Source organism: Equus caballus, chromosome 25 (genome assembly GCF_041296265.1).
Source record: "Equus caballus isolate H_3958 breed thoroughbred chromosome 25, TB-T2T, whole genome shotgun sequence".
NCBI classification, from domain to species: Eukaryota; Metazoa; Chordata; class Mammalia; order Perissodactyla; family Equidae; genus Equus; species Equus caballus.
Genome location: NC_091708.1, coordinates 46026116 through 46053183, shown reverse-complemented (window position 1 = coordinate 46053183; position 27068 = coordinate 46026116). Strand labels below are relative to the sequence as shown.

Here is a 27068-nt window from a genome sequence, read left to right as displayed (position 1 = left end):
AGTGCCTGTGCTGTGTCTTGTGACAACCTGGACAGACACGGCCTAAGGGAAAAGGTCCCCTACAGGTGAGCAGCAAGCAGGGGGAGGGCCACAGGGAGCCCCAGCACAGGGCCAGGGGTGCAGGGGGTATGTGCATGTGTAAGATCCTGTCCTGTTCCCGCAGCCTGCAGTCAGGTTTTGAAACACCACCCCCTGCTCCACGTGCTCATGGGGCATCGGGGGGGGGGGGGTAGGGCCTTTGCTGGGGGTACATGGAGGCACTGGGTAGGGCACACATGCAGAGAATGGCGTTTTGGTGTTTGATGGAGAGCACAGGGTGGGTAGATAGGACAAGGGGCCACGGGGACAGATGTGCATGGGACTTGCAGCCATTCTTCTGGGACCTCGATGCTGCCTGGGGAGCCAGCGTGGAACAGGGCTGACTTCCTGAGCCTGGTTTTGTTTGGACTCTCACCGGACAGCCCTGTCCCCAGTGGCAGGAGACCCTGGGCCGGCGGGAATCCAGCTTCACCTGGAGGGCCAGCGCACCCACTCGCCTCCGCCCCACGGGAGCCAGACGCCCCAGCATGGAGGGTGCCGTCCCAACGGATGCTGCCGTGTTCCTGGGAGCGTGTGGCCGTCACCCCTCCGTAACTGTGACCGAGCCTCCTGGCCTTCATTTGTATTTTTATGAGAGTGGCTGTCAAAGGCGTCTAAGCTCGTCTGACAGTTGGGGATTTAAAGCGCTGGAGGTGCCTTCATGGGCATTCTATGCAGGACCGGGCGGTTGAGCGGGGAAGCTGAAAGAGACAGATCACAGGAAAATTAAATGTGGGGTTTAACTGAGAAATACTCATTTTCCATGAAAGATAATGACTTCTCTGGAGGCTGGTATCAAGATTTATTGGCCCCAGAGGTTACTAGGGATTGGAACTGAGGCAAATGTGCTGAGACCTGGGAGGGCGTCATCTTGATACTGAAGTCTGGCCCCGGGTGAACGTATCTGAACACCGCAGCCCTCGGCTCTGCACACGAACGGCGGCTGAGATTAAACGAGTCTGACACCTTCGGTGGACGTGTTTCTTCTCCTCCAGCAGGTCATCTTACAACCTCGGCCTCGCTTGGATCCAGCTGTCATCAGAAGGTGTGGCCAGGATTTTCATTAGTTCTCGTCCACCAGCCTCCCTTCACGGGCGCCGGGCCACAGGCCGAAAAATGACTCTGGCAACCCCACATGCCTGCCGGGCATCTGGGGAAGGTCATTTCGGGGGACCCTCATTCCGGCTGTGAGAGCAGCCACAGCATCATGCTGAGCCATCAGCACCCAGCCCATAGCACCAGATGGAAGACTATTGAACCGGAGGCAAACCCGCAGGGTTTCGAGGTGGGAGATTTATTACTGTGCCAAACCTGTGCGTGTAAAATACATAATTCCTCTCACTCGGCCTCATAAATCCAAAAGGGTCAGCAATAAATAGAAAAAAATAAAAAATTACAGACTAATTTGTTCAGAAAACTAGAAAGGAATCAATAAGAAAACTGTAGCTCAAAATTTGTTTTGAAATTATGTGCACAGAGGATGAACACATTCTCCCCCACAGATCCAAACCTCTTCTGCACTAAAGGCAGGCTTGGGAATGGCGGGTGAATTATCTTAGCTGGTGCTTCCCTGAACCATGAAACCCATCCAAGATGAGCCAGCACGTGACCAAGTTCGGCCTGGCAAGCTGGTCCACCTGGACCTGAGTGGCTGCCGTAGGGGCTGGGGCCTGATGAAGGGCTGTCTGGAGGGGGCTCCCACCTCCGTGCAGGGGACCCTGCAGTGTTCTAAGGGGCCTGAGGGGTCCTGCACTAGAGCTACAGGGTAGAGGGCACAGGCAGCACCTTGGGCCTTTGCCAGGCCAGCTTGGGAGACATCACCCGCTGTAAACCACAGGTGCATGGGAGTCTGTTTCCCCAAAGGGCCATCATTGCGGTTAAGTGAACGAGCTCCCCTCTTTAAGCTGGGGAGCCTGAGGCCCTGGACGGGAGAAGCAAGTCCTGGAGGGATCAGCACCAGGACACAGATGTTTCTGAGGCCAACCAGCTGCTTGGTTGATTCTGGACTCCCCATCAAGTAGGGATTTTCCAATTCAAGAAAGGAATTGGAACAAGATGGATGGATATATATATGGTAGATGATTGATAGATTATAGAGAGAGAAATGGATGGATAGACAGATGATAGGTGAATGATGATAGATGATATAGACAGATGTTTAATAGATGGGCAGATGATAGATAATAGATGATACAGATGACAGACAGTAGGGAGAGGCTGCGGCCGGACACGGACAGTCACTTGTGAGAGGCCCAATCACGGTGTAAGCGAGCCCATCTCCAGAAATGCTGATCATGTTAGAAGTTAGATTTGAAAGCTGCTTCCCTTTACAAAACTGACTGCTTGGCTCATTTAAAAGCCACTTCCCCAAGTGCACAGATGATACGATTCAGGACAAAAATATTGGAAATATTGAGATGAAACACTCCTCACAGGACACTGTGCTGTGCAAAGCAAGGCGCGATGAGAAGAGTGTTACGACGGCTTCTCGTGAATTCCTCTGAGCCCGAGCTCACCAGGGTTCTCATGAACACACGCTCTCTGGTGTTCTGATCATACTGGGGCAGACATAGCTCAGGCCTCCACCGTGGCCCCAAGACAAAGCCCCGGGGACCTGCAGACAGGACTCGAGGCTCTGCCGTCGGCCAAAGGTGGGCACTGGTGTCCGCCCAGGTACCCACCAGGCCAGTGGCTACGGCTGCAGCAGGGCCCTGGGGCAGAGTGGGCTGCAGGGACCGTCAGAGCCCATCAGTGCCTTTCAGTGCTGGCTCCTATGGGTTGAGGTCACTGCTGCGGTGGCCTGTCCTTCAGGCCCTTGAAGGTCGGCTGCCTTCATCCTTATGCATGCACCCAGGCCGTTCTACTGCGCCGGCCCCAGGGCACCCTCCTCTAGCCTGCTGAGACCCTGTCCCCAAGGGCCTGCACGCTGGCAGGTCTCGTTTCCTTCTCACGGTTCATCTTCCGACTGCTTTCCCCACAGGAAACCCTCTTTATGCTTGAGTCAACATTAATTTCCTGGACTCTCGCCTGAGCAGTGGTGCTGAGAAAAGCAGACATTCTGGGGAAGAGGGAATCCTGGAGGGCCTGTGGGGTCCCCAGGACTTCCCTGCAGAAACATATCACCTCAAGAGCCCACCCACCCACGCCTCTGAAAACCACTGGGTCGAGGGGCCGGCCTGATGGCGCAGCAGTTAAGTTCACGTGCTCCGCTTCGGCCACCCATATATAAAGTAGAGGAAGATGGCATGGATGTTAGGTCAGGGCCGGTCTTCCTCAGCAAAAAGAGGAGGATGGGAGGTGAATGTTAACTCAGGGCTAATCTTCCTCAAAAAAATAAAAAATCAAAACCACTGGGTCCACACTGTCACGGGGATCATTCAATAAAGGACAGCCCACCAGGACATGGGCTGTTCCTTCCAGGAGTCCTGAGCACATTCTGGGAGGCCTTGGCCCACCTACCCACAGAGGACAGGCCTGAAGGTGGGCTGGCCACAGGTGAAGTCACCTTTGGCCTTGAGTTGCCACTTCCTCTAATCTACAGCTCAAGCACACACACCCATCACTCAGCCACAAGTAGGGGGGCTGGACACAGGGAAGGCCTCCAGGCCCTCGGCCCTGAGAAGTCAGAAGTGGCAGATACCTCCATGAACGATCTCCTGACGAAAGCTGAGAGGTGGGCGTCAGTGGTCAGTGTGGACGCAAGCCCCAGCCCACCTCAGCCCCTTGCTTCTGCATCTCCCCACAGCCGCTCTTTCTTCCGCTCTTGGCCTTTGCTGATGGCGCCTGTCCTGGTACGTGGTCTCCATGGCTAGGGGCCAAGTTTGTCCTCGGGAGCCACTCCTCCTCCTGGCTCCTCTGGACTGTTCTCCTTCAAGTCCACGACCTCCACACCTTTTCCAGCCGGCCTCTGGACACGCCCCACACAACCCTCTACCTTCCTGCCTCAGTCTCTTCAGGTCAGGGGCCTCTTCAGGAGCCTGATGGAAGCGTGGACTCAACGTCCCGAGAAATGCAGACAGAGCCAATGTGCAGTGACATCAAGGAGTCACCGTCCTGTCTTTGGCCCTGTGTCAGATGACCATCTGCATGGCCAGCCGCGGGGTGGCTACTCTGCATGGCAGCTCCGCCCTGGGAGAGTCCAGACTTCCAGAAGCCTCCTGTACTCACAATCAGACAGCCACATCACAGGTATCCGTGCATCACCATAGGCCCTCCCCCATCTTCTCAGAAGTCCCCTCTTCCCCAAGACTGTCCAGTGACTGCTGTGTGAGCCTCAGGGACACGGCTGGCACCCGCCAGCTCCCCTGTCAGTGGGCTGCCCGGCGGGGCCAGCTCTGACAGCATAGCTAGTGTATCGCACAGGATCCTCCTGGTGAGCTGGGTGGAGACCAAATCCACCACCTCGGCTCTCTCTAGGCCTGGGCGATCTGTGTATCTCCGGCCCGTGCCCAAAGCAGGAGCTGGATCCCCCCGCCCAGCGCCAGACAGCCCTGTGTCACCTGCCGCCAACCGCGTTGGCAGCCCCTCCCTGGCCATCCAGGCCACTCTGGACAGGGTTGAGGGCTGCGCCGACAGCCTTGGGAGCCCCACTGGGGCATCGCCTGTCTCCCCGCACAAGGGGGACCCTGGCCAGCTGACCAGCTCAGGCCACTGGCCGCCCACAGCCTGGTCCCCCGGAACAGAGCTTGATTCACCCAGTTCATCTCCAAGGCTTCTGCCCTGTCCAGCCGCCCCCAGACAGAGCCCTGACTCCTGGGGCCCCGGGGACAGTGCCTCACGCAGGCCTTCCTCAGGCAAGGAGGGCAGCTCGCCAGTGTGGATGGAAGCGTCCTCCCCGGGGGTGCCCAGCGAGCCCCCTGAACACATGGCGTCTTCGGGCGGCGAAGGGAAGTCTTCTGAGTGGAGGCTGGCAGTGTCGGCCTCACTCTCTGCTAGGAGATTGGGAGGTGGAGGAGGGAGATGCGTGTCCCAGTGGGTGGAGGACGACAGGTTGGCACTGCCGTAGGACAGCACCTCGTCAACAGGGGACAGGATCTCAGGCAAGACACGGCTGGCCAGGAGGGGGTGGGCTTCCTCCAGGACAGGGGGTGCTCCACTCCCCCCACGCCCAGGCACCCGGCTCTTAGCTGCCGAGGCTGCTGGTCCATCGGGGTTCCCAGGAGGAGCCTGTGGGCTCACGGGGACCTCAGGCTCAGGTGAGGCCTGTTGGGGTTTCCTGCCGGTGGATGAACTCAGGTCAGCATCCGGGGGTCCCTCCAGGCAGCCAGCCGAGGCCTGTGGAGGCCCCATCTCTCCTCCTTTGCCGAAATCCACCCCTTCGGATGCCAAGGTCCCCAAGGGAAAGGAGAGGGAGGGGTCTAAGTCGCTGGAGGAAGAGGTCTGGGACGGAAATGCCGTGTAGGCAGCCTTCGGGGATGTCCATTTGGTTTCTGTATTTGATCCACTGGTCAGGCCCCCACTGGTTCCAGAAGCTTCCTGCCCCTCCCCAGGGCCCAAGGAAGGAAGTGCCCCTTCAGGTGCCTCGCCACTTTCCAGGTCAGAGGAGCCCCCTGTGGGCGAGGAGCGCCCTGAGGCTGCCTGGGCACCAGCGCCAGGATCCGGGAGGTTCTCTTCGTCCCACACCTCACTGGACGCCTCTGAGAGCTCTGACCCCGACCTGGGAGAGGGGGCACTGGGGAGAGGCAGCCGCCAGCCCGCTTGCAGGAGGCCTGGCACTGGCTCTGGGCCTCCCGACACAGGGGAGGAGCAGCAGAGGGAACCAGCCTCGCTGCCCTCCGGCCTCTCCAAGGTCACCTGCTGCCCCTGGTGGAGCCCCCAGGAGTCTCCAGCAGATAACTCCCCAAACCAGCCAAGGTCTGCATCTGGGGCGTCCCCGGCTTCCCAGTCCGACAGGGAGACGGAGCTCTGGGAAAGCTGGACCAGGACGGCAGAGGCTTTCTGAAACTCCTGGAGAGAGGGACAGGACAGGTCGCTCACAGAGGACGAGGCACGGGAATGCGCTGAAGGCCCAGAGCAGGTCCCGGGAGCAGACTCGGACTCGGAGCCCAGGTCCGAGGGGGCGGTGAGCCGGGGCAGGGGGCTGCCCTCGTGCTGGGTAGGGGCCATCATATCCTCAGCTGCTGCCGGAGCTGCAGAGAGAGGGGAGTTTGGGGGTGCCACCAACAGTTCTCACACTCTGCAGTCCCTGAGGATGTCCCCCCAGTGCTGGGAGGAGCAGCAGCCTAAGCCGGTGGATCAAAACCCCGGACAGCGGCAGAAGACCCGCCCACGGGCCAGGGGGGACCCCTTCGATTCTACACTGGTTAGCTGGGCCCCATCCGCCCCACACAGAAGTGAATCTCGCCGGGCGGAGATTTCCGCGCCTCAGGGACCGGCCTCAGAAGCGCAGCTGTTGTTCAAAGACTGAGCGGTGGCCTGGGCCCTGCCTTCTTTTCATTAGACGTGGTGGTTCCAGGCAGGGAGTCTGCCTCTGTCATCCACCTGCTGATGGGGACTCTGTGACATGAGGGGGCGCGGAGCGGCTGTGGGTGAAGGCTGGCCCTGATTTAGAAGCTGGTCTTGGATGACCCTTACGTGGGGACTCCATGATCCTTGTGCAAAGCAGGGGGCCCTTGAAGGGGGCAGGCATCACCTGGAGAGGTGGTCAGCTGGGCAGCTTCCTGCCAGGAGAAGGGGTCGCCGGGGTCCTCCTGCCAACAGGTCTCTATCCTGCGAACATATTCGTGGTGAAGTTCGGGGGTGCTCCCAGGAGGGCCCCCCGTCCTCCTGGCCTCCTCGGCATGACTCAGGGTCTCCGCAGGGGGCCTTCAACTACTCCATAAGCTTGAAAACATGCCTGCCAGTCATCTGCCCCCAAAGGGAGGTGACCGCAGAGCACAGGGCTCCATGGGTGGGAGTGAGGGGGCCTGCCTTTAGGGGGTCCCCACTGAATCAGGTAACCTGGGGGGACCACCATCCGAGAGGCTCAGAGGCCCGTGCTCCCCGGAGGGGCCCCTCCTGCTGCCCCCACCACTGATCTTGGGCCAATTCACCAGGTGACGTCTTTGCTTCCAAAGGGGGGGCAGCCTCAGGCCAGGACGAGGGGCACCAGGAGGGAGAGAGGGTCCCACAGGGAGAGGTCAGGGTGTGCTGGCCTAACCATCCCCACGCCCCAGGGCCCCACCCCTGCCCGAGGGTCCCACCGCCCAGGTAGCTTCCCAGGCCCCACACCTCTGCTCCCCTGACCAGCTTTCCATTTCGTGGGGCTCCCCCATGGGGCTGCCAGCAAAACCCAGGCCCAAGTCCGACCCCGCTTGGCTCATGCTGCCTTCAACCACCTGCTGGAAACACGGTGGAGAAATGTCACAGTCAGGGTGGGGCCCCCTCGGCCGGGGCATCGGTGCACGGCCCTTAGCTGTGGCTGAAGCCCCTGTGCTCCATGACCGTGGTAACAAAGAGCAGCCCCCTAAAGAGGGCCATGGAGACCTCCACTCACCCACCTCCCAGGCAGCTCCCCAGGCCCATCAACAGATGAATCCAAGAGGCCCCATCCCATCAGCACCCCCATCTGATGGACGAGGGGACCTCCTACCCAGAGCCACATGGCAGGGCCAGACAAGGCAAGGCCAGGCCCCCACTCGGACTGCAGAGGGTGCAGGGCCAAGCCCACTCACACTGGCTTCCCTGGGGCCGCAGGGACCCTCTCTACCCAGGGAGGGGTGGCTCTGGCCCTGGAAGCTCCGTGCATGGCTTTCTGTCAAAACTCGGGTCTTCTCCTCTGCTGACGAGGGGCCGGGGTTGGTGTGGGGGTCTCCTGTGAAGAAAGGGGCTGTCAGAGTCAACAGGCGCAGGACACAGGACACAGAGGGCACGGCACCCAGGAATTCTGAAGCCATGTGAAAAAAACCTTAAAATTCAAACCAGCTGCAACACTTATTTGCAGTATTTGGTTAGCGTGAGGACAGAAAAATATGTGGTTATCTGCTCCTAGAATTACCCTGTCATTGGATAGTCACTGTTACGAAGTCCCAGAGAAAACTTTTAGAAAAATCATTTAAAATTTAGAGACCTCCTTATTTTAGTTTTTGGGAAAAACCCCCACGTGTGACTTGCAAACCTTTTGCCACAACTGTTCTCCTCCCCCGCGGCCGCTCTCCAGGGTCTGTGCTGAGGAGCGCCAGGCCCCGCCCACTTGGATGCTGGCAGGGGGGCGAGGAAGGGGGGCAGGCACAGGCCTTGGATATGTCAAGGTCACCCACAGCACAGCTGGAAGATCAGCAAAGCGGGGACAGGGAGGGGACAAGGGGGCGACAGCAGGGCCTCCGCTGAGAAGCGCCCGGGGACCTCCACGTCCACACGTCATCTTCCTACCCCTTCATTGCACCCTGGGACCTGGCAGGCATTGGGACAGCCAGACCCCGGGGTCTAGGATGGTCCTAAGGCCACTGGCCTGAGGGGATTGGAGCTATTTGGCTAAAGCCCAGATTTGTGGAACCTCTGCCAATGTGGGCTCTCGTGCACGGCCTGTAGTAGGTCACGCAGAAGGACCCCTGGCTTCCTGATGACTGAGATAGGACGTCACCCTGGGAGCCTCTGCAGGCACAGTGTCCTGAGTGGGGAGCAGCCAGTGCTGGCGAACCCTGGACCGCCCGGTCACAAGCTCTCCCGGGAGCAGCTCTAAGCCCTCATCGACACCACCGGCTGGCACCATCGAGGGCACTGAGACAAGGTGGGGGCCACGTGACCCCCTGGCTGACAGCCTGCTGTCCCCGCAGTGAATGAGTCTCCTCCCGCCCCGGAATTCAGGACGTGCAACAACCCCTCGTTAGCTAACGAAGACCCCTCTGACGACGCTGGTTCCCACGTCACTTGAAGATCCATTCCAGATCAACAAAGTCATGACCGGAGCAGTCAAAGCAGTTACGGCCTTTCCTTTCGCCAGAAGAGCCACCGCGTCGCCCCGTGAGACACGGAGCAGGCAGATCTGCCCCTGTGCCGGGGTCTGCAGCAGGGGTTTGTGTGGTTTTCCTCCTGGGCCTCCCTGTTCCGGTCCGGCGGCTGGCACAGCCTAGGAGGGGACCCGTAGGCGGGGGGAGCTTCTGGCAAGCCCCACGCATGGGAGCCCTCTCCTGTTCCCAGGGGACTCACCCGGGGATGGCTCCCTCGCCTCCTGGAGCCGGAGCTGAGCTGCAGAGACACATCCCTCTGCCTCGCCCGCATGCGTCTATGAGATGAAAGATGCCCATCCTGCAGGAGGCACCAGGGAGAGGGCGCCAAGGACAGGTGGGGACTGAAGGGGACCCCCGACCAGGGCAACAGAGGGCATGCTAGTGCTGGGGTCCCAACCAAGATCAGGCACAGACGGCAGAACAGGGGGAGGAGGCCCCCAAATGGGCAAACGGGGGAAAGGTCTTTCTGGGGGTTTGCATACAGGTGAGGCTGGGCCCAGGGGCCGTCCGGTGTCCAGGGAGGTCACCCGCTGAAGGCCGGGTCGAGGGTCAGGAGGCTGCTCCCCAGGCTCTGAAAGACACACAGACCCGAGGATTGCGGCTTCTACTGGTCCTCAGGAAGAGCACCCCAGAGCTGGAGGACAGCCCCCAGAGCTCGGGGGGGCCCCAGAACTCAAGGAGAGGCCCCCAGAGCTCGGGGGGGCCCCCAGAACTCAAGGAGAGGCCCCCAGAGCTCGGGGAGCCCCCAGAACTCAAGGAGAGGCCCCCAGAGCTCGGGGGGGGCCCCCAGAACTCAAGGAGAGGCCCCCAGAGCTCGGGGGGGCCCCCAGAACTCAAGGAGAGGCCCCCAGAGCTCGGGGAGCCCCCAGAACTCAAGGAGAGGCCCCCAGAGCTCGGGGGGGGCCCCCAGAACTCAAGGAGAGGCCCCCAGAGCTCGGGGGGGGGCCCCAGAACTCAAGGAGAGGCCCCCAGAGCTCGGGGGGGCCCCCAGAACTCAAGGAGAGGCCCCCAGAGCTCGGGGGGGGCCCCCCAGAACTCAAGGAGAGGCCCCCAGAGCTCGGGGGGGGCCCCCAGAACTCAAGGAGAGGCCCCCAGAGCTCGGGGGGCCCCAGAACTCAAGGAGAGGCCCCCAGAGCTCGGGGGGGGCCCCCAGAACTCAAGGAGAGGCCCCCAGAGCTCGGGGGGGGGCCCCAGAACTCAAGGAGAGGCCCCCAGAGCTCGGGGGGGCCCCAGAACTCAAGGAGAGGCCCCCAGAGCTCGGGGAGCCCCCAGAACTCAAGGAGAGGCCCCCAGAGCTCGGGGGGGCCCCCAGAACTCAAGGAGAGGCCCCCAGAGCTCGGGGGGGGGGCCCAGAACTCAAGGAGAGGCCCCCAGAGCTCGGGGGGGGCCCCAGAACTCAAGGAGAGGCCCCCAGAGCTCGGGGGGGCCCCCAGAACTCAAGGAGAGGCCCCCAGAGCTCGGGGGGGGGCCCCAGAACTCAAGGAGAGGCCCCCAGAGCTCGGGGGGGCCCCAGAACTCAAGGAGAGGCCCCCAGAGCTCGGGGAGCCCCCAGAACTGAAGGAGAGGCCCCCAGAGCTCGGGGGGCCCCCAGAACTCAAGGAGAGGCCCCCAGAGCTCGGGGAGGCCCCAGAACTCAAGGAGAGGCCCCCAGAGCTCGGGGGGGGGGCCCAGAACTCAAGGAGAGGCCCCCAGAGCTCGGGGGGGCCCCAGAACTCAAGGAGAGGCCCCCAGAGCTCGGGGGGGCCCCCAGAACTCAAGGAGAGGCCCCCAGAGCTCGGGGGGGCCCCCAGAACTCAAGGAGAGGCCCCCAGAGCTCGGGGAGCCCCCAGAACTCAAGGAGAGGCCCCCAGAGCTCGGGGAGCCCCCAGAACTCAAGGAGAGGCCCCCAGAGCTCGGGGAGCCCCCAGAACTGCAGAGCTGGTCTCTGAGGAAGGTTCTCTCAGATGCTCCTGTCCTCCTGCCATTCCTTCCTCGGAACCCAGTCCTCCGTGCACCCCAGGCCCCCCACTCCCCGGGACCCCAACGCCCCACTCCAAACCCCTCCTCTACAGCATCCTCTCCTTCCAGTCGTAAAACATACCTGTGCCCTCCCCCCAACTCTTCCGCCCCCTCTACCCTTAGATACCGGTGCCCAGAGACGCGGCTGCAGGCCCAGAGGGTCTGTCGCCACAGACCCCTCAATACGCCACCCAGTGCTTCCTAGACTGTGTTCCAGGGCACCCTTGGGTTCCGAGACATTTCCCAGGGGTGACACTGGGGGCTGGAGGAGTTCATGAGCACAGCCCTAGAGCCCCTGTGCGGCTTATCACCATGACACATCCATTCTTATCTGCTTACAGATAAGCTGTGCAGGTGCCCTCCTGCAGGTGCGCCCTGTGCACAGTCAGACACAGGGACAGAGAGGCCAGGGATGCCCCGGTCACATAGCTCAGGCGCAGCTCGCCAGGACGCAGGTCTGTCTGACCCTGAGCATGAAGCTGCCCCAAGTTGCCCCTGGCTCAGCCACGGGGCAGGGCCTGGCTGAACAGAAAGGAATGGGAGGCTTCACCTCACGCCCCTCCCCAAACCCTCCTGCACCCAGGGGCCACGGAGGGAGGGACCGTCTGTCCTCGGGCCACCACTGCCGCTGCCTTGCCTGGTTACCTTGGCCCATAGGGCTGTGGCTCTCTGCCAGCAGGCCCCTGGCATCAGGCTGGCCACTGGCCTCAGGTGTGTCCTCTCCCCACACCTGCCTCAGAGGCTGTAGGTGACTGTTGGCTGCCAAAGTTGCCTGCGGGGGTGTCTCATCCTGCTGTTCAGTGAGAAGGCTGTAAGGCAGTGCAGAGAGGCAGTGACTGCCTGCCCGGGCCTTGCCCCCCAGGGTCACCAGCCCTGACCAGAACACTCAACAAGTGGAACCACACATGTCACATCCAGGGGATGGCCGAGGTCAGCGGCCAAGCAGTCAACACACGGGCAAACGAAGAAAAAGCCTGTCCCTCCCCGCCCAGCAGCTCCCCAAGAAGGGCCCAGTGCCCCCCAATCGGGCCACTGCTGCGGGGCGACTAGGCACGGGCACAGAGCTGGGGCATGGTGGGAGGGAGATGTCCGCCTGTGCCCCAGTGCAGAGCAGGGCAGAGCACGGGCTCCATCAAGACTTCCGCACGGAGACTGACCACCAGTTTGTAGGGTGGCACCTGTGTGCGTGCAGGACCCACCTGAGCTCCAGGAGGCATGCGGGTCAGATGCCTGGACACCACACACCCAGACCCGCTGCCCTGCTCAGGGCACACAGCCGAGCAGCAAGAAACCGCCCCTATCGCAGCCTCAAGGCAGCGGCTAGTGGAGTAAGGCTGGCGGGTCTCCTGACTCCTTCTGGGTTTAAGGTCAACGCCTGCAGGGAGGCCTGCTCTAGCACATTCCGCCACTTTCTCCCCTGCAGCTTGGCACTACTTCTGTTCCCTTCCCCCCCAGGAACTTGCTACAACTGGGCACAGCTTGCTGCTGCCCCCAGGCTGGCCGTGAGTGCCTCCCCCTAATTCACACTCACATAAGAGGTGTGGACAGGGAGTGGAGTCAGAGGACCATCTTCAGAGCCTAGAAACCTCCGAAGGAGAAGGTGACTCAGGGGCTGGAGCTCCCACCTCGCTGGGGCAGGACCTGGTAGGTGCCTTTCCGCACCAGTGGGTCCTAGATGCAGGGCCCCACCTGGCCCCTGGAGCAAGGATGTGAGGACAGAGCAAGCGGGCTGAGCCCCAAGCCTGTCACTCCCCCTGGGAGCTGCCACGGGGCAGAACCAGGCTGAACAGAAAGGAATGGGAGGCTTCACTTCACGGCCCTGGGAAGGCATTTCACCCCTCCCCAAACCCTCCTGCACCCGGGTCTCAGGCCAGGAGCCCACAGCACCCTGGGGAGCAGAGCGTGCGGAGCAGCCCACAGGTACACGTTCCGGATGCACCGGGGCCCTGACCCACTCGGAGCTCCACAGAGCTTCTCTAGAACGAATGCAAGAACGAAGTTTACCTATTTCTCTGGGTGGCATCACCTCCAGCAAAACATTACAAGTCATCCTCTCAGGGGCGGGGTTACAGGAGATCTGGGGTCTCCCCTTGTATGTACACAGCTTTTCTGTTTTCTAACTTTCCAACAGTGACTATGCACCACTGGAGTGACGAGAAAAGCAAAGGAGACCCCTCCCAGCCACGTACCCCCAGGAGGACGGCTGACCCTCCAGCCGACCATGGGGTCCAGGCCTGCCACCTGCTTGGGCCAAGGTCCCCGCCCACCCCAGCCCTATAAATAAACAAGACGGGGGAGACAGCCTGGAAGCCTTTGCAAAGACCTGGGACCGGCAATCAATAGAGACGTGAATTATGGATCGGTCCGTTGCCGAGGTTTATTGGCAAAGCACTCAAGGAGGGAAGCTGAGTGGAGCTCAGGGCCCAGTGGGCGGGTGGGCGGCGACTCCCTTTCCTCGGGGAGGCGTGAACACGGGCCCCAGCGCTGGAAGAGGGCTGCTGGATGGTGATGGAGCCCCCAGGGGCAGGCCAGGGTCCCTGAGAAGGCTGCTCCTGGGGGGTGAGCCCCTTCCCAGGGGTGGGCGTGCCTCCCGCATCCTCACCTCCCCAGGTTCCTGCTTCTGGGGTGCTGCGATTAGAGTCTGGCAGGCAGCCCGCCCTGGGGGATGAAGCTGGCCACAGGGGTGGGGGTGGGGGCATTTATGAAGACGGAAGGGAAGGAGGCCCGCCCAGCACAGGAACGTCAGGAAGCTCTTGATGGGAAAAGCAGCGCGGCTGGTTCCCACAGTGAGGCTCCGGGTCAGGTGGTGCTGGCTGTCCTTCCACCCCCCGCCCCCAGGACTTGGTCTGGGCAGGGCCCTCATCCACCACAAGAGGCCCCTTTTGATGCAAACCAAGGCCAGTGGCCATGTGGCCAGGCCTGCAAGAGAAGGCCGAGCTGCCAGGGCTGGCAGAACAGCCCCATGCCAGCCTCGGAAAGGGGCACCTAAGCTGGGTGGTGATGCACGGGCTGTCTCGCTGCCCTCGAGCCTGGCCCATCTACCCACTCTGTCTCATGGCACCCCACAGCAGCCCAGGGACGGTGGCACTCCTGTCCCCATTGAGCAGATGAGAAAATGGGCTCAGAGAGGGGAGGATCCCTAGCCACACGCCAGCCAGCAGCCCAGCTGGGGATGTGCCAGCACCTGCCTGTGTTCCTCCCCCTAGGCCAGGGCAGCTCTGGTCTCTGCCCATACCCCACGGGCCAGCAAGCCTGAGAAGGGTCCCCCCAGTGCCCCCAAACCCCCGCTTGGCAGGGCCAGGTGATGTAGGGCCCAGCGGCCACAGGCACCCTGGCTGCCCAGTGCAGGACAGGCTTCAAGGTGAGCACCAGCCAGGGCTGCCCCACGACCACTCACTGTGGGCCTTGTGGGCTCTCGGGGCTTCTCCAGGCGGGATGGCTGGGGTGGCTGCCAGGCCTGTGTGGCGTCGGGGGCCATGAGGAGCCCTTTGCAGGCCCCTCCAGCTGCTGGCTTGTCTCAGAGCCCTCTGTCCAGGCAGCTTTGACTTCGGGGCCGGAACCCTATGAGAAACAGCGCAGGGTGAGCAGGCGTGGGCACCTCCTGTCCATCTCCTCTCAGGAAAAGTGGGTGGCGGGCTTTACGTGGCAGCCACTGCAGGGCGGTGGGTGGCAGGGTGTACAGTGTGCTCCCGCAAGTGAGCACCGGGCTGAATCAAGCGGTCCTAGTCTCACAGGAGCCTTGAACCCTGGTGCTAACAGTGCCCTGACAGGTGTAGACATGAGGCCAGAGTGGAGGAATAGCTGGCCGGCACCCAAGGCCGTGCTCTGGGACCGGGCAGTGTGGGTTCCCTCTCCTGCAGGCTGGCCTGGGGCAGGCAGCACACACCCTGGTGGTCATCCCGCAGAGCGACTGCTCACCTACAGCGGGTGCTTCATAGAACCCCGGTCATTCCCGCCAGGTGAGACTGTCGGCACCCCAACTTACAGAGGAGATGCTCAGGCTGGGGACAGCTGCCCCACCCCACGTCCACAGAGCCTCCTTCATGTGATAGCGGGCGGGACGGGGAACCGGAGCAAGGACGCCCTTGCTGCTCGGGGTCCCCCAAGGGCTGGCCTCTCTGGGAGCCCCAGGCCATGCTCTCCTTCCTGCTCCAGCCCCCACCAGCCCTGCAGGGCCCCCTCCTCCACCACTGCGCCCACCTGCTGAGTAAGGCCCTGGCCCCCCACTCTAGCCTCACTGCCCTCCTTCTTGCTGGGCTCCCCACCTCCACCTCCAGGCCCGGCGCCCCTGCCACCCCCACAGGGGTCTGGCTCCTCCCCCAGGGCCGCCTTGTCCAGGAAACCTCCTTGGCCCCCAGCAGGTGGCTGCCCCTCCATCTGCACCCCTCCAGAGTCCCTTTCCACCCTGGGTCACAGGTGTTTTTACAAGGGACTTGCACATTCCCACGAAGCAGCCAGGTGACAGTGTTGCCTGGCTGCTGCCCAAGCCTCCAGCCCATGTGGCAGCGCCCACCTGAGGCAGCCCGGTCCGGGCGGGAAGCTCCTGCTGCAGGCTGGCCACGGACTTCTGCACGGAGAGGAGGTCCCTCTGATGCTGCAGGGGCCGCTTGCTCTCCTGGTGGGAGAACGGGTGAATGGCCCACAGGTATGGGCTCTCCCACCGAACCAGCCACAGGAGAAAACGGCAGCAGGACCCCCACCCCCGCACAGAGGCAAACGGTGGGGGTGTCTGGGGGGACAGTGGCTCTGGCACTGTGGGGGGCCTCCCTCTGTCCCTCCAGATGCCCCTGTGCTTCTCACCCTGCTCGCCCACGATGCCCCCATGCACTTTGGCTCCACTTGGGTTTGCCAACAGGAGGCTCCAGCAGGAGGGAAGGTGGGGTACTCATCCCCCAGGCCCCCTGGCACAGGCTGGCCACACCCCTGCCCTCTCCACGCAGCCCTCCCTCTCTCTGGGTTCCAGGCATGGTCCTAAGCCCCTGGAACTCGTCCCTTTGTTAAACTGTCCCCGACTGTCCTTTGTTCACTGCTGCGTCTCTGACAGCACAGCCCTCGGCAGAGCCACCTTGCCCAGAGCACACGTTCCCCTCGGGTCTTGGCACACCCACTCCGGGAGGTGGCAGCCTTTCTGGGTCAGCTGAGGACACCAAGGCTCGGCAGAGCTGCGTCTCTCCCCCCTGCCCCAGTCTCCACCACAGGGTCTCCACCTACAACAAAGGACCCCTGCCCAGTCTCCACCACAGGGTCTCCACCTACAACAAAGGACCCCTGCCCAGTCTCCACCACAGGGTCTCCACCTACAACAAAGGACCCCTGCCCAGTCTCCACCACAGGGTCTCCACCTACAACAAAGGACCCCTGCCCAGTCTCCACCACAGGGTCTCCACCTACAACAAAGGACCCCTGCCCAGTCTCCACCACAGGGTCTCCACCTACAACAAAGGACCCCTGCCCCAGTCTCCACCACAGGGTCTCCACCTACAACAAAGGACCCCTGCCCCAGTCTCCACCACAGGGTCTCCACCTACAACAAAGGACCCCTGCCCCAGTCTCCACCACAGGGTCTCCACCTACAACAAAGGACCCCGGGTTCAGGCAGTCCTTCCTGCCACTGGCCGGCTCCAGACCCTCTAGCCAGGGCTGGCTGTCAGGTGGGAGCCTGGGGCAGGCCCCCACAGAGCCTGTTCCCTTGGCCACCTTCATAGCTTTTGATAACTGGGCCTACTTCCAAGCCCTGTTCACAGTTCACTGGTCTGGGTGTGCCCTGCAGACAGTGTCACTTGTATTTTTCTGTTTCTCCACGCCCTGGAGAACACTCGGATCTTGGCCTGGGTCTTGTCCCATTGCCCCCTCTGCCTGGAATGCCCCAGGCCTGCCACCCACCTCCCGGTCCACACAGTCCATCCAGGGCCGAGGTTAGGAGCCTGGACTTTCCGTCAACCCAGAGTCTAGCACTGCCCCTAACTCCCCGGCCGAGGGTTCCCAAGCAAGCCAAGCCCCCCATTCCCCGAGCCTCAGTTTCTTCCTCTGTACAAAGGGTGTTAACACTAGCCTCCACACCACAGCATGTTGGGAGACTGAAATGAGAGGACGCCAGCACAGTGGCCCCCGACCCCCTTTTCCAGATGAGGAAATTGGGCTCAGAGAGGCTGGGAATCCCCTCCGAGGTTGTGCACCCCGACCCTGGCCAGGGCTGGCTGTGCTAAATCCTCCTGCAACCCCGAGAAACACACACTGCTGTTATTCTCCCTTCAATGAAGCCCCGAGAGGCCGAACTGCTCTGCGGAAGCCACAGGAGCCAGGACGGCAGGGCCGCGCTCCATCCAGCTGCCCCCTTGGGCCCCAGGATGCTCCCATGTACTGCAGGGTCCTGAGCGGCCCTAGAGGGTGGTGAGGGCTCGAGCATTCTCAAGCTGTGGTGTGGGATGTTCACATCCCCAGCAAGAGGGCGGCAGGACCACCTCAGGGTCGGCTGCTCACCCACCCACCAGGGTCAAGCCAGCCCTTACCTGCTCCTGCTCAAGGGCGCTGAGGGCCTGCTGCTGCTTCTCTGCCAAGGCCACCAGCACAGCATCGTTTCCTTTGCTGCCCAGACACCTGGGGGAGGGGGCAGGATCAAGGTCGACCCGAGTCCGGTAAGTGGATGTGAAAAACCACAGATATCTGTCTGGCTGGCCAGTGGACCCAGGATGCCCTCTCCCGCAGCAGGCTCTGGGAGGAGGAGGCCACGTGTAGGCAGGCTGGGGGAGTCCAGGGGGACCGGTCGCCCCAGCCCAGACTGTCACTCTTTCTACCTGCGTCCCCCACCCCCGTCACAACCACTTTGGGGCCTGAGAGAGGAAGGGAGGGCAGTGCCCCCAACCCTGGAGCCCCAGCTGGGCCTAAGGCCCTTTGGGGAAGGAGGCTGGGGCCATGATGGAGCAAAACACCCACAGCCCAGCATGCTGGTAAACCGCAGGTGACGATCTTAACCAGAATCATCATTTTGGAGGCCGATGCAGGAACACCAGGAAGCTTTAAAACAATGCATTCTCACTGACACGGCAATTCCATCTCTAGGAATTACCTTAAGGAGTTAGGTCTCGGAGGGTCAGGTCTAATGACACAAAGCTGGAAGCAATGGGAGGGCCCAGCTATGGGGCTGGCTAAAGGATCTGGATGGGTCTGCGCTGGGGCCCTGGATGCTGCAGCGGTGACGGAGGAACGCGGAAAGGTTCTCTTGACGTTTAAGTGAGAACTCGTTACAGTTTGCGTGCTATTTCGAACGTTGTTTAAACAGCCACACGTGTTCCTCCCTCGACACGAGCTGGCCAGACAGACTGGCAAGCGGCCGAGACTATCTCGGAGAGCTGGGACTGCAGGTGGCTTTAATGGATTTATTTTTGGTACTTCACTGCCTTATCTAACTTTCTGCAAACACCCATCATTACTTGGGTCAGTACAAGGTGTTCCCAGCGACGCTGTCAGAAGCGGGATCCCGTTGCAGGACGGCCCAGGGGCGGGGCCTGAGCGGGGCGGCTCCCCCCTCCCCGCCCCCGCCGGCGCGGTGCGCATGCGCTCACCCTCGCTGACGCTCCAGCCAGTCCAGCTGGGCGCTCATCGCCTCGAGCGCCTTCTGGCGCAGGCGCAGCTGCCTGATGTGGTGCTGCGCGCGCAGCTCCTCCTCCCGCAGGCTCTGCTGGAGCATCTGCAGTGTGAAGCGCCTGAAGGCCCCGGGCGTGGTCCTCTGGGGCCCCTCCGGGCTCCTCTGGGGCGGGGCAGACCGACCGGGCCGCGTCACCACCACTGAGCTTCCAGGCTGCTCCTGGGACCGGCCTCCCTCCATAGGAGGAGCGCCCAGTCGGGGTGGGGGCGGCGCGGGAGGAGGCCACCGCCTCCTCCAGGAAGCCCTCCTGGACTGCCCATCCCACTCATCCCTTTGTCGTGTCTCCCTTTCCCCCAGCGGGGTACCCCCCTCCGACTGTGAGGTCCAGAAGGCAGGGCGAGGTCCTTATCATCTTGGCCTCGTGCCCAGCCCTGGGATCCCGGCCAGGCACCTGCTTGTGCTCTAGAGGGTCCGGGAAAGGGTGGGCTACCCGCCTTGAAATGCGTAACTTGGGCGGCAGAAGCTAACCCTGCCCGAAGCAGCCTCTTGAAATGCCTGCCCTCACCTACCACCGGGGGTGGGAGGAAGGGGCTTGGGCAAATGTTAATTGGAAAAATGGGTGATGCCCATGGCAGGGAGAGCCTCCCCCAGCTCAGGACCCACAGCAGAGACCCCCTGGGTGCAGACTCCCGGAGAGGCAGGTCCCAGCACCTGATGGCCTCCAGCAGCTGAGGGGGAATTTGGGTCTAATCTGCTGTGGGTGCCTCCCCTGGACCCCACTCCTATAGGGGACCTCTCTCTGTACCTGGTGGGTGGAGTTGTCCCAAGGGTAGAGCCTGGCCGGGGGCAGCTGGGTGGTGGCTTGGTCTGGCCTCCCTTCCTGCATGAGCTCTGAGGACAGAAAGCAGGCCATGGTTGGGGCACATAGGGGTTCTGAGCAGCCTCAGGTCACACAGGGGTTCCATGGGCCTTTTCTCCAGGAGGGCCTCACAAAGGTAGGATGTCTGGGGCGGTTTAATGCCCCCCACATACACACAGCTTCACACCAAATCTTCCCAAGGCGGAGCCAGAAGGAACCATCTGTCCTTTTCCTGATATGAAATCCCGGGTGTGAACCCCCTGACCAGGCAAATACCAGACCCAAGGCAGAGGGACTCAGGAATGACTTAGTCCCGTTGCTTCACTTCCACAAAAGGAGAAACCAAGGCCCAGAGAGAGAGAAGGATCTGTTCGAGGTCCAGCACCAAGCAGGCGGGGTGACAGCAGAGCCCGAATTCCCAGCTTAAGCAGCTCCCTTGCCGCTGACCTCTGCTGGCCACCCTGCAGTGCTGAGTGTGATGGAAAAGGGACCCTATACTTTTAAAAATGTCATTTGAGGACTTACACTTCCCCCCAAGAGAGAGAGTAAAGGGATTGGATTGTGGATTTACTGTCCCACTGAAACAAAAACTTAAAAAAACAACTAAACAAAAAAGTACGAATGTATATGTATACCTACATACACAAATATTCACACAGACACATATATGAAAGAATGGTTTTCCAGACACTGGACCTCAGGCACCATAGCACAGCGATGCACAGCGATCCCTGAGAGATGGAAAACAAATGAGGTGAGACCTCTGATTGCCACAGCTTGCTGCCTGGAGAGAGTTTCTAGGCTGCAGTGCAGGGAAGGGGAGCTTAGGCAGAGGCTGGCAGACCCCCTGGGTAAAGAAAATGGAGCTGAGAGTCTGGAGAGACCAAGGCAGCTAGAGCTCGTGGGATGGAGCAGCAGAGAGGAGAGAGCCACACAGAGAGAACCCAGGAGATCTGTGGGATGTCTCCCTTAAGCCTCCGCGATCGGTGATCACATGTAGGTGATAGGGTAAAAAGCATCCAGAAGGAACAGGAGGGTGGGACTTATGCTGGTCTCCACTAGCCCGGCTGCGAAATCTCATGATTCACGGGTCTTAGGGCAGAGTGCACATAAGGTCCTGCTTTGGTCCCAGCCAGAGCCCTGCTCTGAATCCGCCTAACAGATCAAAAGCAGGACCTGGAAGGATCAGCCAGCTTCCGAGTAACTGCTTCCCGGAACAAAGCTTCTGACTGTGCGTGTGGGAACCTGCCCATCCAGCATCCAACAAGGGGAGCTTCGCAGCATCCAGCAGGTGTGTGGAAAGCAGGAAACATGACCCACAGTGAGAATAATCGATCAACTAGCAGAGAAAGACATTTAGAGTTTTTATAGCATATTCCATATGTTTGAAAAGTTAAGTAGAATCATGGAGGATATAAAAAAGGTCCAAATGGAACTTTTAGAGATGAAAACTAAAACATCTGAGATGAAAGACACTTGATGGGATTAACAGCAGATTAGACGTTGCAGAAGAAAAGATTAATGAACTTGAAGACATAGCAACAGAAACTATGTGAAAGAAACACAGAGACGGAAAAAGCATCCCCCCCAAAAAAGGTCAGAGCTTTTTGAGTTCACAGCTGCAAGTGGCCCAATGTGCAGGCCTAACATACATATATGTATGTGTCTCCACATGTGTATGTATACATACGTGTATACATACAGTTAAAAGATCTTTGAGTCTTTAACAACAATGTATCGTGGAATTTATAAAATACAAAAAGTAAAATGCATGACAACAGCATGGAAGTCCAGAAAAGGAGAAACTGGGGTGTTGGAAGAGCCGTCTGGAGGCGAAGTGGCAGACCGTCCCTGGAAGGTAGACCGCATGTACCATGAGTCCAGGCAACCACCAGATACCAGTTACGGCCAGAAGCCAACCACAGAGATAGAATCATAAAAGAAAACTTGTTTAACAAAAGGAGGCAGAAAAAGAGAAAGAAGGGAACAAAAGACAGATGAGACAAAGGAAAACACAGAGCAAGATGATCGACTCAAACCTGCCCATCGGGATAATCGTGTTAAACGCACACGGCGCAAGGCTCCGATGGAAACGCAGAGATCGCCAGATCGGATAAGGGAAAACGTAGCCAGACCCAGCTCTCCGCCGCCTACAGGAGCGCGTTTGAAATACGAAGACACAACTAAGTTAGGAGGAGGAGGGGGAGGACACGCCACGTGCACACCAGTTACAAGAAAGCTGGAGCAGCCAGATTAGTGTCACACAGTGGATTTCAGAGCAGAGCGTATTGCCGGGGTAGAGAGGGTTATTCATAATGACATATGAGAAAGGGGCAACGCATCAGCACAGAATAATCCTGAATGTTTATGTGCTGATGTCAGAGCCTCAGAAGAAGGAAGAAGAGCTAAGAACGGCAAGGGGAAATAGACAAATCCACAGTTACGGTGGCTGCTTCAGCACCCTGTCTCAAGAATTGACAGGAAAATCCAGAGGATACGGTAGGTTTGAACAACACTCCATCCAACGGCAGCAGCAAACCCAGCAAACCCATTCTTTTTAAGAGCACCTGGAACATCCACCAAGATAGGCCAGATTCTGGGAAAAACCCCAGTTTCATGCAGAGTCATATGAAAATGCTTTATGAGCATGATGAAATTAAACTAGGAGTTCATGACAGGAGCAGCGAAGTGACCAGCTCACAGCCTGCCAACACCAGCTCTGCCGAGGGCTGGAGGCTCTGGGAGGGTTTAAGGCCATGCCTGCAGGGCCCCTATTTGCCAACACGGGACACAGAGTCAGGGGAGTTGGCCCGGATATTTACGGGCCAGGCACTTGAGAGGCCTCAGGGAAAACCACTCAGGGAGGGAGCAGGCCCACTGGTGGGCCTGGAAGAGCGGAGGATCCCCTGCTCCAGGAAGGGGCTGAGACAGGCTGTAACCAGAGCTTCAGGGAGATGGGGACAGCCACCCTGGGGGTCTGCTAGGAGCAGGGCTGGAGGCGCTGAGGCCGCCTCTGCCCCGGAGCGGGGTGCGCAGGGCCGGAGGACACCCCCATGCTCTTCTCTACTCGGCCACGGCCCCTGGGATTGGGCTGTTACACGGAGCATGTCACTGAAAGCTTTCTTGCTGAGATCCAGGCTCACTGTCCCCCAGGTCAGTGTGGGTGGGGACGGTGGCTGTGTGTCCACTTGCTGGCTCAGTGGGTGCCCACCCTGCCCTTACAAGCAGGAGGCAGTGTTCCCGAAGGTCAGTCACACGGTTCTGGCATCAGATAGACTTAGTTTCAAATCCCGGTTCTGCCCTCACCGTGTGGCCTTGGGCAAGTCACCCCTCACTGGGGGCCTCTCTGTTGTGAGCCTGACTCAGGTACCCCCTCGGGGTCCGTGCAGGGAGGTGCTCCGGGCACAGGTGAAGCGCCTGGGGTGGCGTGAGGACGCTCACCTGCAGAAGCTGACTTGCCTGCGGGACTCTCCCGCCCTTCCTCGGGGCCCTGGGAGGGCACAGCGTCGTCTCCGCCCAGGGGGGGGTGTGATCTGCCGGGTGAGAAAGCGCAGAAGACTCCCAGCTCCCGCCGCACCAGCCCTGACGCCTGTCCGAGACCCCCACCGGCTCCCTTCTACGTTGGGAGGGGCCGTGGGCCCCCGCCCTGGACCCAACCTGGGTCTAGCTGTCATGCTGCTCCGAGGGGTCGTCAGCTCCGGGTCCCCAGACTCCCGTGGCCACTCAGGCTCTGACGCCGTTTCCAGCCGGGCCTGGGTGGAGTGTTTCTCCATCAGCAGCTGTGAGCACAGGAAGGCGGCATGCTTGTGGAGGACGAACGAGGCAGCCTCACAACCAGGGGGCCAGGCCGGGTCCCTGGGAGGAGCCCGAGGCCAGGCAGGTCTCCAACTTCAGGGACCTCGTTTGTCCAACCTCCACGGGGGGCCAACAGCCCCCTCCCCGGCCACCAGAGAGAGCCAAGCATGGCAGTGGGGGGAGAGTGGCAGGTGCCCAGCAGATCAAGGACACAAAAGAAAGAGTCACTTCTCAGAAGGCTTGTCACATCCAAGCAGACCACAGACAGCGGCCTCCTGGTCCTCACCCACTAGCCCTAGGCTTGGTGCCGTCTTCCCCTTTGTGGGGCGGTGCTGCCCCACTGCCTGACCAGCAAGTGCTGCCTATCTGATGGACTCAACGATGCCAGCACAAGGGGCTGGGCAGAGGCGGGCTCAGACGTGGGTCCCCTTCCCTTCCGATCAGCACCCACACACCTTGGCTGTGAGCTCCAGTGGAGAGCCTGCAGCTCAGATGCCAACAGCCGGGGACACGGGACACTCAGACAGTCATCTGTGCCCCCAGCCAGGTGCCCCCAGGACATAAGCAGGCCAAAACATCCTGTTTCTGCTTTGAAATGAGTGTCCTTGCATAGCCTGTTGAGACGGCCCCCAGCAGGCAGAGCACTCTGCTCTTCGGCGGGGGGTGGGGGGAGGCAGAGCCCCCCTTCAGTCGGCGGCACATCTGCAGCCTCCCCAGCTTCACCCTCCTCAAAGGCAGGCGGCCCCCATGCCGCGAGGCGGGCCTTAGGCTCAGGGGGCGGGAGGGGCTGCGCTGGCCCTTGGCGGGAGCGGCGCCTGCTCGGGAAGGCCCTTGGAGGGCCTCTGACCTGCAGCCGGTGTTTGAAGAGCAGCTCATCCAGGGCCTTCTGCGTCTCTTGGACTTCCAGCTTCGCCCGCTGCCGCAGCAGGGCCAGTGCCCGCTCCTGCTTCTGCTGCTCCAGCTGCAGGGGGGGCCCGAGCCTCAGGATTCTCGGAGGCCCAGGCGGGCTGCCCCCCATGACTCCCCGGCAAGCCCTCAGCTGGAGAGGGCAGGTGGGTGCCCTCCCAAGGACCCCACACATGGCGGGCCCTCCCTCCAGCCCGCCGACTTGCTCCCCGCTCTCGCCAGCCTCCCCCGCCTCTAATTCAACAACTCCCTGCGTTGGAGCCTCTTCTGCTCAGCCTCAGGGGGACAAGGGCTGCTCCCAGCTCACCCAAAACAGAAGAGGCCTAAAGGGACACAGCTGTCATCAGCCGGACAGGACAGGGGTGGACACACCTTCAGTGACTCGAGAAAGTGCAGGAACTTCTGCTGGATGTCGGCAAGGTGACCGGAACGCAGCCCGCCAGGCTCCCACTCTCCTGCAGAAACCATGGAGAAGCGGGCAGTGAGCGGCCTGGGGCCCCCTCGGGCCCCCCTTGCTGGGCACAGAGGGAGGAGTCCAGGGGCTGGGGCTGGGCTGGCCTCCAACCACAGCCAGCCCTCTGTGGAGGGGCCGCAGAGGCAGAAGGAGACAGATGGCTGCGGCATCACCTCGACCTCCCCCAGGGGCTCGTTCTGCCAGACCCTTGGCCACACTCCCCCCCAGGAGCCACGGCCGAGTGTGCAGAGACGACGGCGGCTGTGAACAAGGACTTTGCCACCAGACAGACCTCAGCTAGGCCTGCATTCACTGGGTGGGCTAGGCCTGCGTTTACTGGGTGGCCTGGAGCAGGTCACTAGCTCACCGGAGCCTCGGCGGGGTGTCATTGGGGGGGAGCTAGGGGTAACATGCGCAGAGAGGTGCAGGCTGAGGGCTCCTTGGGGTCTCTGGGATTGTTCCAGAGAGTCACTGTGGAAACCTCACCCCCCAGGATGGGGAAGTCCCCAAGGGCAGCCCAGAGACTTCTTCCCTTTGGTGGCCCCGAGGGCCCAGCTTGCACTCTGCACACAGCTGATGCTCCTTGGCCCCATGGAGGCTGCCTCTAGGGGTGACGCCATGGTGGGGGCGGGGGGGGGGTGGCCAGTGTGCTCCTGCTCCTTTCTCACCCCACCCTCCAGCTTCTCTGCCTGGGTCCTGGTGAGAGCAGGCAGAGGAGGGCACGGAGCATGGTGGGCTCACTCTCAGGGCCCAGCTCCCAGTCTGAATGGCGAAGCCCTCTTGAGGACCCCTTGGATAGGCTGGTGAGTATGCAGAGAGAATAGCGTTCTCTCCCTGCACTCTCCTTCCCAGAACAGAGCAGTTCAGCTCTCCACGCTAGAGCAGTTAAAGAGCTGTGAACAACAGCTAAACCAGTTCCTGGGCACTTCCCTGGCAGCTGAGAGAACACTAGCACCGAGCCAGGGGAGAAGCCAGGCTCCGGATGCCTGGGGTGTACTGAACGCTCAGTGATGTGAGCAGTGCTCCCTCCCTCCCTCATCCCAGCTACCTGGCCCCCACAGGAAATGACAGCACTTTTAGGAACTGGTTTCAAGTGTCTGTTCTGAGCTGAAGTTTCCTCGAGAAGGGAAAAACCCTCCCTTGCTTTTGTTTTGTGGCCCTCGAGAGAAGCTGGAGCCAGAGAAGGTGCCCAGTCCGCCACCAGCCCCGCCAGCCTGAGTTCCCACTCATTAGGCTCCCAAGAGCTCCAGAGGCCCGAGGCCCCAGCCCTCGGCTGAGGAAGGGCATTCCTGGTCATCTCTGGCCGTGCCAGCACCCCGACAGGTCTCCAGGGAGACACAGCTGCGTGCCTCTGAGCACTGAGCCGTGACCCAGGAGAAAGCAGACTGACCCCAAGATCGGCCCGGCCCTGGCCTGCCAAGCTGCTGGCAGCCCCCAGAGACTGCCGGAGTCACCCGCTGAGCAGAGGACAGCAGTGGTCTCGCTCCAAACTCCTCTAATGACAACTGGGGAGGAGCCCCAAGAATCCAGCACCACAGCCGCCCGAAAGCACCCAGCAGCTCAGGAGCCAATGGGGTGAAGTAATGAGTGCTCAGCAGGTGGAAGTTGTTATTGTTGCCAACGCTGCTGCTGCTGCTGCTGAGGATGATGATGACAACCGCGTACGTTCTCAGTTATAGGGCTGAGGCCGGGAGAATCACGGCCTCAAGTCCGAATGAAGCTGACAGACACCCGCCCTGGCGGGAGAGCCTTGTCTCAGGCGAGGGCTTCGCCATCCCACACGGCAGCCGGCAGACACACGTCCCGTTTACGTCTAAGCTTACAAGAAGAGGAAATGTAAAATTCCACCCTTCGGTCACATCAGCCATGTTTCAATGGCTAGACAGCCACGTGTAGTTGGTGCTACCATACTGGATAGCCCGGAATTTAGAACATCCCCCTCATCACAGAAAGTCCAGTTAGACAATAATGCTAGATGCTGGAGTCTAGAAAGTTCTATCGGACAACTCTGTGCGAGATGTTGGAGTCTAGAAGATTCTGTTGGACAGCACTGGTCTAGGTGTTTGAGTCTAGAAAGTTCTATTAGACAATCTTGTGCTACATGTTTGAGTCTAGAAAGTTCTATAGGACAGCACTGGTCTAGATGTTTGAGTCTAAAAAGTAAGTTCTGTAGGACAGCGCTGGTCTAGATGTTTCAGCCTAGAAAGCTCTACTGGACAGCAGACCCAAGCACAGGGAAGGCGGGCGGAGGGACTTGGCACAGCCAGCCAGCAGTGGTAGCAGTTAATGGCACCACAGAGGCTGTCCTCACAGCCGACTGGCTCTGTCTTAACTCCCTGGGTCCTCACATCACCCCATTTGACAGATGGGGGAAGCCAATGGTCAAGAGGGGCTGGGGCTGCCTGGGCTCTCCCAGCTTTCCGGAACATACAGCTGTGCCCAGGTTCCTGGCAGCTGCTCCAGCTG

General features: G+C 60.7%; 1 protein-coding gene across 8 annotated transcripts in view; it reads right to left on the bottom strand.

Annotated features, from left to right (window-relative positions):
* Positions 1–649: 649 nt before the first annotated feature.
* The window catches only part of CCDC187 (coiled-coil domain containing 187), a 54758-nt gene continuing 28339 nt past the window's right edge, over positions 650–27068 (bottom strand). For 5 of the 8 annotated variants that reach the window (XM_070251680.1, XM_070251681.1, XM_023629344.2 and 2 more), the window contains 16 exons: positions 24521–24603; positions 24090–24203; positions 23105–23226; positions 22889–22980; positions 19394–19479; positions 18566–18750; positions 17513–17600; positions 15517–15618; positions 14401–14564; positions 11649–11812; positions 9488–9576; positions 9205–9280; positions 7731–7870; positions 7288–7397; positions 6710–6786; positions 857–6206 (listed from right to left, as the gene is read on the bottom strand). In XM_070251680.1, the coding sequence (XP_070107781.1) occupies positions 4303–6206; positions 6710–6786; positions 7288–7397; positions 7731–7870; positions 9205–9280; positions 9488–9576; positions 11649–11812; positions 14401–14564; positions 15517–15618; positions 17513–17600; positions 18566–18750; positions 19394–19479; positions 22889–22980; positions 23105–23226; positions 24090–24203; positions 24521–24603 (3596 nt within the window). In that variant the 3' untranslated portion in view covers positions 857–4302. Of the gene's footprint in view, positions 780–856; positions 6207–6709; positions 6787–7287; positions 7398–7730; positions 7871–9204; positions 9281–9487; positions 9577–11648; positions 11813–14400; positions 14565–15516; positions 15619–17512; positions 17601–18565; positions 18751–19393; positions 19480–22888; positions 22981–23104; positions 23227–24089; positions 24204–24520; positions 24604–27068 lie in introns of those variants that run through there. The other 3 variants (XR_011432627.1, XR_011432626.1, XM_070251677.1) reach the window with 3 other exon arrangements.